General features: G+C 46.0%; 1 protein-coding gene across 4 annotated transcripts in view; it reads right to left on the minus strand.

The window, feature by feature from the left end:
• dpp6b (dipeptidyl-peptidase 6b) overlaps nt 1-16,019 on the minus strand; it is a 109,215-nt gene that overhangs the window by 26,114 nt on the left and 67,082 nt on the right. For 3 of the 4 annotated variants that reach the window (XM_066680780.1, XM_066680779.1, XM_066680781.1), the window contains exons 2-3: nt 8,007-8,121; nt 922-1,020 (exon numbers count right to left, since the gene is read on the minus strand). In XM_066680780.1, the coding sequence (XP_066536877.1) occupies nt 922-1,020; nt 8,007-8,121 (214 nt within the window). Of the gene's footprint in view, nt 1-921; nt 1,021-8,006; nt 8,122-9,427; nt 9,465-16,019 lie in introns of those variants that run through there. The other variant, XM_066680782.1, reaches the window with a different exon arrangement.

Raw genomic sequence — 16,019 nt, forward strand, 5'->3', positions numbered from 1 at the left:
TGTCAGTTATAATCATCAAATTAAAAGAAATAAACACTTGAAATATCAGTCTGTGTGTAATGAATGAGTGTAATATACAAGCTTCCCTTTTTGAATGGAATTACTGAAATATATGAACTTTTTTCAGATATTTTTTTTTTAGATATTCTAATTTTATGACCAGCACCTATACAGGGCACTCCAGAGGTTCAATGGAAAACATGGGCCAGAGGGGTACTCGGAAAAAAGGTACGGCAGAGGTGTACTGCAGGTCACTAATGGTGATTTTCCACTGCACAGCTCGGCTCGCTTGAAGCTTGTCACTTTTCCACTCCCACAGCTCCCCGCAAAATGAAGCCAGTGACGTTGCAAAACCCTGTCTCTAATGGGAACAACGGGCTTTTAAAGCCACAACAACGTGAGCGGTGAAGTCAGGCGCTGTTTACTCATTGTGTATTGGTGTGTTGTTGTTGTTTTGACTGAACACGTCTCCGCCCCCAGTTCTCACAGATCAGGTTTCCTTGTCACACTGTCGACTTTTGCTGGAGATTTTCCTCGGCCACTGACTCAAGGAGCATCTGAACCTCTTCAAAAACCCCTCGGGGGAATGTTACGAGCTGCTGCTGTAAGTCGGATAAAAACTAATGTGAAGCTGCTGTAACTTCAGGGATTTTACAAGCAGTGAGTTTGTGCTGGAGCTCTGCATTTTGTGGTCATTGAGAGGTGAGAGTGAGGTGAATATTTGTAAAATTCATTATAGAAGTGTGTCAAATTAAAGAACATTTTTAAAATCTTAAATTTTAAAATCTACAATTATAATAAGACAAGGAACAAATATGTACCACCACCAGTGCCAGTTTTTCTGACAGTATATAAACCCTCCAGCAGTGGAACTGTGTTCTCTACAGTGATAGAGCCGAGTTGGAGTGGTGTGGGACTCACCGCTCAGCCATTTGGCCTTGGGGTCGTGACTCTGCAGCTCTCGGCTGAACAGGTCCTCGATGGAGATCTTCTTCTTAGAGGCCAAACTGTCATCTTCACCTGTGAAGAACAGACACAACATTCAGGCAAGTGTTTATACTCCATGGAGAGAGGGGGGGTCCCAGTCACAGGGGCTATCTTAAGGTGAAGAAGAATCAGTGGAGAAAATAACAGACTGCTACTTTAAATCACTGATGAAACACACTACCTTCAGTGAGGGAACACAGAGGAGCTGTATGCAGAATTATAGTACTTCATTATTGATTACACTCTGAAATATTAATAGCTGAGAGGCATTTCCCAGTAATTACTAATGTCTTTCCATAATCACAGCGTAAACACATTATTGAAGATACTGAAGACCTTTTATCTGCAGTAAATAATCAGCACTGGTGATGTGCTTCTGGGTCTAATGTGTACATCTGTAAACTACAGAAGATACAGTACACTTCAGGAATTATCGTAAATGTAAAGCATTGCACACTGAAGATTACTATAATATTTAAAATAATTATTCTCCTCCAAAAATCATTACAATAAACACAAAAGCATAAATACTGTAAAATTTTGTTTTCTAAAAAGTAGTAGATGTGAGTGTTAATAACAATAATAATAATCACACACTGGAGGGGGCGTGTCCTTCACAGGGCGCGACACACTCACACATTCACCCTTATACTCAAGCATACGGACAATTTGAGTCCCCCCGAACACGACGTGTGTTTTTGGACTACAGTAATATACAACTCCACCAAGGGAAATGTAGGACCCACTTATCCAGTTCAGGGTCGTGGTGAGTCCAGAGCCTACCTGGAATCACTGGGCACAAGGCGGGAATACACCCTGGAGGGGGCGCCAGTCCTTCACAGGGCAACACACACATACACTCACACCTACGGACACTTTTGAGTCACCAATCAACCTACCAACGTGTGTTTTTGGACTGTGGGAGGAAACCGGAGCACCCAGAGGAAACCCACGCGGACACAGGGAGAACACACCAACTCCTCACAGACAGTCACCCGGAGCGGGAATCTAACCCACAATCTCCAGGTCCCTGGAGCTGTGTGACTGCGACACTACCTGCTGCGCCAACGTGCCTCCCCAATATAAAACATTAATTAATTTAATCAATCAATTAATTAATTAATTAATTAATGAAAGGAAAAGGGGGTAGGAAAAAACATAACCACACTCTGCACAGGGCATGTGTGACTGGTGTATAAGGACTGTCCTTAGAGAAACCTCAGATTTAATGCAGTGCGGTGGAGTTCCTGCGCAGCAGTGCTCTTCACACTGAATACAGACGGCTTTTATCTGTAAACTGCTGGTGAAGCGCTGAGAGCTGTGTTTCCTGCAGGTCACAGAGGTCGAGCGGGTCGGGTTCTCCTGGTGAATGGTCCTGATGCTGACGATGTGTTTTCGTGGGAGGATGCAGACTGAGAGGTTACGAGAGTGAGTGAGTGGAGTGAGCATCATTAGACGAGCATAAATCAGAGGACGTCGCCGGACCATCTGCTGTCTGTTAAAAGGCAAACGCCTCCATCTTTTAGCTGCAGTGAGGGGAGTCTGGAGCCAAACTGAAGGAGGATTCTGTTTGGATGCTCTTGACTTAAAGTCAGGGGGTCGTCAGGGTCACTAAAGTATGTTTGTCTCCTCACAGAGCAAGACTGAACCACTTTAATTCATATTTAAACACCGTCGCCAGTTACAGTGCTTTTCCATGGCATGGTGCCTACTCCCCTTGGCTTGGCGATTAATGGATTAACTCTCTAAAATGATGCACTAATCTGTGTATATTATGAATACAAACCCCTTAAAACGGGCAAATTCAGACTTTAATTATCAAAGAAACTTAAATTTAAACACCACAAGCCCCACAGCAGCGTTCTCCCCCTGTGTAAACAGCCCTGTTCAGAACGCCTGCTTTCAGCGCCTGTTCCTTTAAATGATAATGAGCCGCTCACTGTTCACCCCAACCCTGAGCACACAGCAGTGAGGAGAGGCTCTGGTTTTTAGCCGTTTTTGCTCAGTTCTCTTTCTTCTCCGTTTTTACTCAGTGCTCTTATTCGTCCGCGCTTGTTGTGTTTGTTTTCCTGTGTTTAACCTCGTCTTTGCGCTCTCACATAATTTCGCGTCCAGCGCTGTGATTGGACAGACTCAGACAAGGGGGCGGGGCCATCCTAAAGTCTATGCACTTGACGTCAGAAACAAAGCAGAATCAGAACAGCCCATGTTTCCTGACTTAGAGCACACAGAAAAGTGACTGGGGTTTTGTTTCTCAGTGTGTGGGTTGGTGGGCTCCAGATTCATACAATGTGAACATGCCCTGAACAAGTGCACCGAGGCCTGGGAGGAGGAAACAAGGCTCAAAATAAACAGACTCCCTCAGAGCGAAGGAAAACGTGGCCATAGAACGTCTTAGAGCCCAGTAATTTCACACCTGCTAAGAGGACAGATGGCGTTGAGGCTAAAACAGACACACACACACACTCACAAACACACAACAAAACAGGCCTTCATCCCACCCACTGATTCCCTTGTCCTCCTCTTGCTGGTTCAGAGTTAGGACATCACTCTCTTATCCATGTTCACACATGACCCCATTAATCTACACAAATCAGCCCTAACATTAAAACCAACACGTTCTCCATCCACTCACTGTCTATTCTCTCAGCTCCACTGACCACACATCTCTACATCTACAGACTCTTCAACACTCAGGACCCCCAGCAGGTGTGATGTGGTGGTGGATCATTCTCAGTGCTGCAGTGACACTGACGTGGTGGTGGTGTGTTAGTGTGTGTTGTGCTGGTGCGAGTAGATCAGACACAGCAGTGCTTCTGGAGTTTTTAAACCCTGTGTCCACTCTCTGTCCACTCTGTGAGACACTCCTCCCTCGTTGGTCCACCTTGTAGATGTAAAGTCAGAGACAGTAGCTCATCTGTCGCTGCACAGTGTGTGTCGGTCGTCCTCTACTGGACGCTGTCGGCTGAATGTTTATGGTTGGTGGACTGTCCTCAGTCCAGACTCTGAAGGGTTTAAAAACTCCAGCAGCACCGCTGCGTCTGAGCTCTGCAGGGGTACTGAGGGGGTCCTGGCTCAATCCACACTCCCATATTGAACTGAATGAAGTGCCCTGCTCTACACACGTCCTTTCTCTGGCTGGAGACTTGTGGAAAGAATAAAATGGATCAATCATGAATGAGCATGTGGCCAGGGGTCTCTGGGGGCTCGCTGGTGTACAGTGTAAATGCTAGAAAAGGCTGCATTCATTGTCTTTTCAAATATTTGCTGCTACATGTCCAAAAATTCAAAGAAGCTGGATGCACATGGTGTAAACTCTCTGAGAAATGAAAGGGGGGCGCTCAAGAGCAGCTGAGGTCACCAGGCTCAATGCCAAGTGTCTGCTAGAGGGGTATAAAGACCCCCAACACGGGGCTGTGGTCTCTGGAGAGACGGACCTCCATCCTGGAGCTCTGTGACGTAGAGCTAATCACCTTCCATCAGCAGCTGACCTCACTGATGCCCTTAAAGCTGCCATCAAATCCTCAGCAGTGTTCGATAGATTACAGTTTATCTGGCTCAACTGAGCCTCCTGTTTTGTAAATCACCCTTTCTCTTTCACTCTCTCTCTCTCTCTCTCTCTCACTCTCTATATTTCTGTCTCTTTACACTCTTTCTGTCTGTGTGTCTGACTGTCTGTCTGTCTGATCATCTGTGTGTCTGTCTGACTGTCTGTGTGTTTCTCTGTCTGTCTGACTGACCGTGTGTCTGTTTGACTGTGTCTGTGTAACCCTCTGTGTGTCTGTCTGACTGTCTCTGTTTGTCTCTGTCGGTCTGGCTGTCTGTCTGTGTGTGTCTGACTGTTTCTGTGTGTGTCTGTCTGTCTGTCTGTGTGTCTGTCTGACTGTCTGTGTGTGTCGGTCTGACTGTCTGTGTGTGTCGGTCTGACTGTCTGTGTGTCTGTCTGACTGTCTGTGTGTGTCTGTCTGACTGTCTGTGTGTGTCGGTCTGACTGTCTGTGTGTCTGTCTGACTGTCTGTGTGTCTGTCTGACTGTCTGTGTGTGTCGGTCTGACTGTCTGTGTGTGTGTCTGACTGTCTGTGTGTGTCGGTCTGACTGTCTGTGTGTGTCGGTCTGACTGTCTGTGTGTCTGTCTGACTGTCTGTGTGTGTCTGACTGTCTGTGTGTGTCTGTCTGTCTGTGTGTGTCGGTCTGACTGTCTGTGTGTCTGTCTGACTGTCTGTGTGTGTCTGACTGTCTGTGTGTGTCTGTCTGACTGTCTGTGTGTGTCGGTCTGACTGTCTGTGTGTGTCGGTCTTACTGTCTGTGTGTGTCTGACTGTCTGTGTGTGTCTGACTGTCTGTGTGTCTGTCTGACTGTCTGTGTGTGTCGGTCTGACTGTCTGTGTGTGTTTGTCTGACTGTCTGTGTGTGTCTGACTGTCTGTGTGTGTCTGTCTGACTGTGTGTGTCTGTCTGACTGTGTGTGTCTGTCTGACTGTCTGTGTGTGTCGGTCTGACTGTGTGTGTCTGTCTGACTGTCTGTGTCTGTCTGTCTGTGTGTCTGTCTGACTGTCTGTGTGTGTTTGTCTGACTGTCTGTGTCTGTCTGTCTGTCTGACTGTCTGTGTGTGTTTGTCTGACTGTCTGTCTCTCTGTCTGTGTGTGTGTGTGTCTGTCTGACTGTCTGTGTGTGTCTGTCTGACTGTCTGTGTGTCTGTCTGACTCTGTCTGTCTCTGTGTGTTTGTCTGACTGTCTGTGTGTGTCTGTCTGACTGTCTGTGTGTGTCTGTCTGACTGTCTCTGTGTGTCTGACTGTCTGTGTGTGTCTGACTGTCTCTGTGTGTTTGTCTGACTGTCTGTGTGTGTCTGTCTCTCTGTCTGTGTGTGTCTGTCTGACTGTCTGTGTGTGTCTGTCTGACTGTCTCTGTGTGTCTGTCTGACTGTCTGTGTCTGACTGTCTGTCTGTCTCTGTGTGTCTGTCTGACTGTCTGTGTGTGTCTGTCTCTCTGTGTGTGTCTGTCTGACTGTCTGTGTCTGTCTGTCTGTCTGACTGTGTGTGTGTTTGTCTGACTGTCTGTGTGTGTCTGTCTCTCTGTCTGTGTGTGTCTGTCTGACTGTCTGTGTGTGTCTGTCTGACTGTGTGTGTGTGTCTGTCTGACTGTCTCTGTTTGTGTCTGACTGTCTGTGTGTGTCTGTCTGACTGTCTCTGTGTGTCTGTTTGACTGTCCGTGTGTGTCTGTCTGACTGTGTGTGTGTGTCTGTCTGACTGTCTCTGTGTGTGTCTGACTGTCTGTGTGTGTCTGTCTGACTGTCTCTGTGTGTCTGTCTGACTGTCTCTGTGTGTCTGTCTGACTGTCCGTGTGTGTCTGTCTGACTGTCTGTGTGTGTCTGTCTGACTGTGTGTGTCTGTCTGACTGTCCGTGTGTGTCTGTCTGACTGTCTGTGTGTCTGTCTGACTGTCCGTGTGTGTCTGTCTGACTGTCCGTGTGTGTCTGTCTGACTGTCCGTGTGTGTCTGTCTGACTGTCTCTGTGTGTGTCTGACTGTCTGTGTGTGTCTGTCTGACTGTCTGTGTGTCTGTCTGACTGTCTGTGTGTGTCTGTCTGACTGTCTGTGTGTGTCTGTCTGACTGTCCGTGTGTGTCTGTCTGACTGTCCGTGTGTGTCTGTCTGACTGTCCGTGTGTGTCTGTCTGACTGTCTGTGTGCCTCTAATTGGGTGAAACAAGCAGAGAAGCGTATGTTTGTTCTAAGGGTCTGTCTCTCTTCTGAATTTTTTTTGGAGGCTGTTTGCAGACATTTCTCCTCAGAAGCAATTCCAGACCTTAGCTCCATGTCCACAGCCAATTAGGGGAAGAGGCCCCGGCGAGGAGAGTGGGACCAGGGCAGAACGATGCCCTATCGATCCGCACTTCCATCCCAATCACATGCTTTTTACCGTTTTAATCAGCGGCTGAACCAAGAGCTACCGCTCTTCTCTAACATACCTCAGCCAACAAAACCTGACCCACGTTCACCCACTCACACACTAACCCTGTCACTCACACACTGTCTTTTTAAATAAAGACAGGAGAGAGGACATGTCTATGTGCAGAATGAGACTTAGAGTGAGGGAGGATCTCTGCTTCGCTCTCATTCATCACAACACTATCGTCCGAACGTGCACTTCTCACCTCTCTGGAGGCATAACGTCCATCATGTCATCTTTCTCCTCCTTACGCTCATCACACTCCGCTCCTAAATCCCAGGGTTTCATTTTCACCCCATCATCGTGTGATAATGTCTCCTCCTGGACATCTGGGGCCGGAGCCAGGGCTGTGTTTATTACCTCCTTCCGATTACAGTAAGTAATCCCTAAAACAAACGGTGTAATGGCTCCTAATTACAGCTCCACTGCAGGAAGAAGGATGAAACGAGACGAGAGAAAAACCTCCACCGCCTTTGATCCCGGATGTTAAAGGATAATTGAAACGCTGTCCATCTTTATAGAGGCCGACTGTAAAGCGCAGGAGCAAAGAGGACGGCCAACAAGAGGCAAATGGAGCTCTGTCGTCCTGCCAATTTCACAAATGACTCCAGCTATTAGACTGTGATAATCTACGTTCAGTGAGACCACACCATTACCATAATCCACATTAAGGGGCCATTACATAGAGCAGGGGCTCAGGGGGCTTCCCGAAAGCCACCACACATCATCCCCAAGCTGAGGGGAGACTGGAGGTAGATGTAGATGTCCACATGATCCTCCTGAACCCCTTCACATCTGCATTCAGACGTTTCGGTTCTGAACAATCTGGCATTTTCAGTATAAGATCATTTCTGACCAATTAGCTGAGATTCGACAACCTCAATACATCACACTGTACATAGGGTGAGGAGACATCAGTCTGTAAAGCCATTCTACACCGGACCAGGAGATATCAGCTTGTGGTTACTGGTTGTCCACGTCTCACAGGAATCATGTGCTGCCCTCACCCCCCAGTTGGGGGCACTCAGGACTAAATGTAATGGAGAAAACTGGAACAAAGCTGGACATAACTTACGTGGCGTAAGGAGGATAACGGAGGTGATGATCAGGGAGCAGATGGCCAGGATCACCAGGAGCGCGATGGCGATTCCCTTCCAGTTTCTCTGAGGGGGAGCACTGCCCACCAGCTCCTGATAAAACACACACACACACACACACACACACACACACACACACACACACACACACACACACAAACACTGTTACAGGTTCAGCCGGGCTGTGTTGGCTTGGACAGTCCCTGTGAGAGTGCTGGTCTCTTACTGTGTCCCAGATTGAGAACCGATCCCCACCTCTGAAAAACCGACCAAGACAGGCACTGGGCTCAGCCTGGACCTTACACGTGTCACAGCGGTGCAGTAGAGGGTGCTACACCCCGAACATGACGTAGAACATGAAACTACTGTCGCTACTCAAAGGGAAACGCAGGATTTAGCTTCATTCCACTGTGGAGATCAGAACATGTAGAAACCAGGAGGTCATTTTAATGTTACGGCTGGTCAGTGTACTGTTACCATGGCAACTGACCCTGCGTTAACCCCGGTGTTTCCTTCACCCAAACTTTAGAATAAGGTTGCGATTAAACCACAGCGTGAACAGCCATGTTCAAACCCCTCACTATCCCCACATTTCCCTCACAGATGATGAAAGACCGCTAAAACTGGGGGGAGGGGGGACAGAGGGGACATTAAATCACAACGCTGATTAGCAGAGTTAGTGCCAGCGCAGTTAGACTCTAAATCATCCATTACACTGTAAAACGACATCTCGGATTCATGAGACAAACCCAAGCCCTGTGGCCATTCAGTGGAGACTCTGGGGACAGCTACAGTCTCTGAGATTTTCACCACATCATAAATTCATCCTCATCCAAGTCACACTTATTCACAGGTCACTGTCTGTAAGAAGCGTGGTGTGTCCTCTCTGTGTCTGTGTGTGTTTCCTCCAGGTCCTCCCACAAAAGTGACTGTGAGTGACTGAGTGTGTAAAACTGTACACAAGTGTGAGTGTGTGTGAGTCTGTGTGTGAGTGACTGGGTGAGTGTGCAACTGTTCACAAGTGTGAGTGTGTGAGTGACTGGGTGCATGTGTGAGTGACTGGGTGAGTGTGTGAGTGACTGGGTGAGTCTGTGTGTGAGTGTGTGAGTGACTGGGTGAGTGTGTGAAACTGTCCACAGGTGTGAGTGTGTGAGTGACTGGGTGCATGTGTGAGTGACTGGGTGAGTGTGTGAGACTGGGTGAGTAAATATAAATATAAATAAGTTTTTGTTTATAAAAAAATAATGTTTTTGGTTTTTGTTGTGTTTTGTTCGTCTCAGAACCGTGGAAAAACTCCAGTGACAATATCTTTTGGAAAAACAGAGCCGGCGTTATCAGTGAATCACAAAACGAGCGACAGAAACAAGATCTTATCTCCTTTCTGTTCTCCTCCACACACCTGCTGCCCTCAGAGACGAGAGTCGGCGCCGCAGCTGAAGCTCTTCCTCTTCTACAGTCTGTACGCTCTGAGCCCGATGCTCTTGATTTGAGGATTCATGAAGGAGCCACGGGTCATTTCTGACAACACAAACTAGCACAGAGCGATGAGGAAAATGTATATTTTTTATTTCAATACGTTTCATTTTCCTCCAAACTCTGAACACCCGCTGCAGTGGGTTCACTCTGTTCTCCTCAGAGGCTCAGCTCTGTTTACTCCAAGCTTTGCTGGAAATTTCCGAGCCCCAGGAACGACGCTTCTCTGTCTTTCTCTGCTTGGAAAAGTCAGGCGCTCGATAACAAATACGTCATTAATAAGTAAAGTCCCTGTCTTTGTGGCTTTGTCTCCGAGCACGGCAGGGACGGTGCTGCAGAGAAGACGGGATTCCAGTTCTTCTCAAAGTGAAGAGAATGGAGAGTGGATCTGTCCCGGATTTCCTCCAGTCTAAGATGAGAACTGACGTCCTGTGTGTGTTTATCTGTGAGGTTTAAAAAAGCTCCCGAAAAACAGATTTAATAGAGCTGGAGTTTTTCAAATGAGGGAGGAATGTCTCAGAGTGGACAGTGAGTGGACACAGGGTTTAAAAACTCCAGTAGACACTGCTGTGTCTGATCCATTCGCACCAGCACAACACACACTAACACACCACCACCACGTCAGTGTCACTGCAGCGCTGAGAATGATCCACCACCACATCACACCTGCTCTGTGGGGGTCCTAAGCGCTGAATAACAGGGGGAAATGGGGCTAACAGGGTATGCAGAGCAACATTCTGTAACTTAAAATGGTACACCTTTCATATTCTGGCACAATCTTTTAAACAGAACTGTCCATTCCACCTTAAAAATGGTTCACCAGTCACATTCTGGCACAATGTTTCTTACAGAACTGTCCATTCCACCTTAAAAATGTTTCACCAGTCATATTCTGGCACAACGTTTCTTAAAGAACTGCCCATTCCACCTTAAAAATGGTTCACCAGTCACATTCTGGCACAATGTTTCTTACAGAATTGTCCATTCCACATTAAAAATAGTGCACCTGTCATATTCTGGCACAATCTTTTAAACAGAACTGTCCATTCCACCTCAAAAGGGCCCAGCAGTTCCATTCCAGCACCCAGACACCAGAATGTACCGACTGCACCATTTTAAGGTGGAACGGACAAATCAATTGGGAATTAAGACCTGCATGAGTGCCTTGAACAGACCTAATGCAGCATTTTAAGGTGGAACAGATGATTCTGTTTAGAATATTAGGTGTCAGAATGTAGCTACCGGGCCATTTAAGGTGGAATGGAAGCTTTGAATAAAAAGATGATACATTTGAAGTTAGAGACGCTTCGGCTGAAAGTAAAACTACATTTATAACCACCATTTACTGCTTTTTTGCAGACCATTCAGCAGAAAGGAGCTGAGGACAACTAGAAAAACTCTTCCGCTGCTCTGTGAAATCTCATATTTGAAATGTGATCGTGTACAGAACCCCGTTCCCGTGTCCTTTATAAATAATGGATGTGAGCTGCTGAGTGAGGGACGTGGGTCCGTGGGTGGGGATCAGGTTCAGCGAGGGCCAGGAGGCTGTGTCCACTGCTGGAGTCCTTTAGGAAACTGTTTGGCTGTGACACAGAGGCACTACACACTTTAACAGGGGCGATAACTGCACTGTCACAAAGGGAACGGGGTCCAAAAATGTTCCTCTGAAGTGTAAAACAACAGCAACACACAGAGTCCAAAGAGAGGTCAGCGGCTCAGGTCCCTGAAAGAAGACACCAAGGTACGTGATGGAGAACAGCCCAAGAGCTCTTATTCTGCTCCACCAATGGTGCTTTTCCACTATAAGGTCCATACTCTACTGGACTCTACTCTCTAAATGTATCAGGTGTTGTCTCAAACCCCATCTCTAACGTGAACAGAAGGCTTTGGAAACCAAAACAATGGATTCTTTCATCGGCTAACGATCCAAGGAGCATTTGAACCTTTTCAAAAGACCACAGTGTAATTTTACAAGCTGCCGTCGTGAGTCGGATAAAAACAAATGTGATCTCTGCTGCAGCTGGAGATTTTACAAATGGAGAATTGGTGCTGGACGTCTGCGTTGCGTGGCGTAGAGTGATGACTCTCTCTGGACATTCAGCGCTCTGCAGGTTTTACACACCACGATTTAGTCCCTAATCGACTCACTCTGAACCACGAGAGAACAGCGACTAATTAAGAACCCACTTCAAGACCTCATTTACCTAGCAGAGTAGAGTCTAGTAGAGTAGGGTAGGGACCATGCAGTGGAAAAGGACACAAAGAGAACATTTGCCCTTGTGTTTGTTACAGATTTCAGCCACAGCCGGAGGTCCGGGTTTAGGTGACGAGAAAAACTATCCCCTGAAACAGGACGTCCTCTGCTTCCTGGCGAGCAGGGGGAGACGTTTTAGAGCACAGAGCTCTCAGGACGGGAGTCAGAGTGAAATATGTTCAGCTCCTAGAAGAAGAGAAACAGCAGAAACACTTTGGTGGGTTTGGATTCGTGGACGAACCCTCAGCTGTGTCCTGGAGCACCTCCAGAGGAGAGTGCCATATGGACAGGAGATCTACTGAGTGACGGCCTCCTCCACCATGCACAGCTGTTGGAAAGTGTATTGAATCCCGCTGATGAACTTTGCTTGCGGCTAATTGCTTTGTTTGACGGGTGGCGTAAACAGATACGGTGCGAGAACAGAAATCTGCTCTGTTTTCACCAGAGTTTTTACAGTCGCTGCATTGAGCAGGAGCTGAGTATGTTCCCTCAAAGGGCTCAGTTAGTTTTTCTGTCCCCATTGAAACAAAACAAAAACAACAACACCTGAAAATCCTGTTTAGAATGATCTTAAAGGAACAGTAGGCAACATTTATACCTTAAAATTACAGCTTCAAAATGATTGTGATGCTCCACTGCGCTGTAACAGGGAGAACAGAGCCTCTGTCACTACTCCTCCAAGCTCAGCACTGCAGAAACTGCACTATATAATTGTTGGAGGAGGGTAGGAAACTACCCCTTTTCTCCACAACATTGATTTCAGTACAGTGCTGTAAAAATAAAAAACACTAGGGAGAGCCTCAAGAGCGAATGAAACAAATCATACCAAGTGTTCCTTTAAAATATATATTTATTCAACAAAAAATAACCTAAAAATGAACTCCATCGGGAAAAAGCACTGCAGAATGTATGGGTAGGTGCTGTGAAACAGGCAGGAACCAGGCGTGTGATGACTCTGAGCTTCATCATGAGAGGGAAAGCGAAACAAGAGAGGGCGTGTGCTCATTAGCGTTAGCTTCAGCCCACAGAGGGGGACCTTAAGAGTCCACCTTAAGAGATCAATTAGTGTCCTTCCAAACTGGAACAAGGCTGTACGCCCAGATATGGACACAAAGGAGGGACAGAGGAGGAAAAGGGGGACGCTACAATGGAACACCAAAAATAACTCCTTAGAAATGACAACAGTCCACACTACCAAGGCGTTAACCAGACACCACAGAGGCATTAACGACACACCACAGAGACATTAACGAGACACCACAGAGGCATTAACGAGACACCACAGAGACATTAACGAGACACCACAGAGGCATTAAGGAGACACCACAGAGACATTAACGAAACACCACAGAGGCATTAACGAGACACCACAGAGACATTAATGAGACACTAGATATATTAACGAGACACCACAGAGACATTAACGAGACACCACAGAGGCATTAATAAGACACCACAGAGACATTGACAAAGCACCAGAGAGACATTAATGAGACACCACAGAGACATTAACAAGACACCACAGAGACATTGACAAAACACCAGAGAGACATTAATGAGACACTACAGAGACATTAATGAGACACTACTGAGACATTAAATAGAGAAATTAATGAGACTAAGAAAAGAATAAAAAGACAATGCCCACAACACAAATGAGATGACAGTTATGTAGACACTTAATGATGTAACTAAAGAGACACTATAGAGATATAAGGAGACACTACAGACACACTAAAGGGTTATGAAGGTGGAAATACAGAGACATTAAAAAAACACTACCGAGTTAATGAGATACTACAGTGTTATTAAAGTGGAACCACAGAGGCATTAACAAGACACCACAGAGACATTAACGAGACACCACAGAGGCATTAACGAGACACCACAGAGGCATTAAGGAGACACCACAGAGACATTAACGAAACACCACAGAGGCATTAACGAGACACCACAGAGACATTAATGAGACACAAGAGATATTTACGAGACACCACAGAGACATTAACGAGACACCACAGAGGCATTAATAAGACACCACAGAGACATTGACAAAGCACCAGAGAGACATTAATGAGACACCACAGAGACATTAACGACACACCACAGAGACATTAACGAGACACCACAGAGACATTAATGAGACACCACAGAGACATTGACAAAACACCAGAGAGACATTAATGAGACACTACAGAGACATTAATGAGACACTACTGAGACATTAAATAGAGAAATTAATGAGACTAAGAAAAGAATAAAAAGACAATGCCCACAACACAAATGAGATGACAGTTATGTAGACACTTAATGATGTAACTAAAGAGACACTATAGAGATATAAGGAGACACTACAGACACACTAAAGGGTTATGAAGGTGGAAATACAGAGACATTAAAAAAACACTACTGAGTTAATGAGATACTACAGTGTTATTAAAGTGGAACTACAGAGACATTAATGAGACACTACAGTGATATTAATGTGGAACTACACAGACATTAAGGAGACACTACAGAGACATCGAGGAGACACTAAAGGGTTATTAATGTGGAAAAACACAGACATTAAGTAGACGCTACAGAGTTATTAAGGTGGAACTACAGAGACCACAGATCCCAGACTGTTTAATCAGGAGGTTTGTCTCCGATGGCAGGAGACTGAATTCTGTCGGAATGAGGCCGGAGTCTCATCTGAGGAGGAGTGAGTGGGAGGAGAACTAATAGAGAAACTCCAGCAAAGCTGTGGAGAAAACTTAGATAACCACCCTCACGCCCCCCAACAGTCAGAAAGGGAGAGAGAGGAGAGTGAGAGAGAAAAGAGAGAGAGAGAGAACAAGAGGAAGATGAGGCAGAAAAAAGAATGTGGGAGAGTGAGGTAAAGAATAGGAGAGTGTAAAAGTGAGAGAGAGAGAGAGAGAGAGAGAGAGAGATGCTGTCGTTCAGACAAATGTGTTCTATATCACACACACAATGCACCACAGATTAGTGCCAACCTTGGGCCGTAATTACCCTCCCATTACACACTGTAACCACACGGCTGATTTACAGTGGTATTTAATTCCAGACAATCTCAAGCTCATCTCTCTCTCTCTCTCTCTCTCTCTCTCTCTCTCTCTCTCTCTCTCTCTCTCTCTCTCTCTCACAGCCGTCTATCTCATGGCCGGGAAACAACACCAGGTCTCAAAATTAAAAACCAAATACCGACCCAGTCTAGGCCTGTATTCAATTTACAATTTACTGCTGTAAAATTGTAAAAATAAATAAATAAATAATAATAATAATAATAATAATAATACAGTATATAATATTTTTGGACTGAGTGTGTGTATGAAATTGTCCACAGGTGTGTGTGAGAGTGAGTGACTGAGTGAGTCTATGAAATTGTCCACAGGTGTGTGTGTGTGAGAGTGAGTGTCTGGGTTATTGTATGAAATTGTCCACACATGCGAGTGAACACAGGAATAGACAACATTGTGTGTATCAAAACTTGTTTACACACTTTTTGGGGACTTGTCTTCCTTGTGAGAACCACCAACCAGTCCCCACAAAGTAATCATTACATTTTAAGATGAAGAAGTGGTTTAATGTTGGGTTAAGGTTGATGCAGATTAGTGAGTTGAAGGAAAGTCTCCACAAAATGAATGTAAGTCTACATGATGACCCCACAATTCACAGAAACAAGTGTGTGCGTAGTACACTAATGATTAAGAACATTTAGAAATGAAAGGACAGCACTGGTATGGTAATGAGAGTTGAGGATTGGTGTCTGGTTTGAGTGACGAGATTTGGGTGTGAATCATGTACAGTGAAGCCACCGTCTGTTTCTCTGCTCTATACGTAGGGCTCCTCCACCAGGGGACGAGGGCGAGTCTGAGGAAGGAGGAGTGTAAACCAGAAGAAAAGGAAAAGGCTCAGAAGGATGATCACAGCTGAAGTCACAACATCACAGTGTGTCCTCCGAGGTCCTCCCACATGCTACCCCCGCGGAGTCTCAGTCCTGTCTCCTGACTGCGGAGACCCACGGGTTGTTACAGACAGGTTTGTGAACACAGGTCTCCAAGTAGGAGCTAGAAAGGGGTAAATGAACCCACCACAGAGCCCCCAGCCTCACTGTGGCCAACACAGAGAATGGCAATGTGAGGGAGGTTCAGCCGACTCTGGGACGAACATCGAGAAGATAAAATCCAGACGCTGACGTCCTGTCGCAGGATCATTACTCAGTTTGTCATCTTCTGGACCTTATTCAGGTTTAGATCCGAGA

The sequence above is a fragment of the Hoplias malabaricus genome, chromosome 9, assembly GCF_029633855.1.
Source record: "Hoplias malabaricus isolate fHopMal1 chromosome 9, fHopMal1.hap1, whole genome shotgun sequence".
Lineage (NCBI taxonomy): Eukaryota > Metazoa > Chordata > Actinopteri > Characiformes > Erythrinidae > Hoplias > Hoplias malabaricus.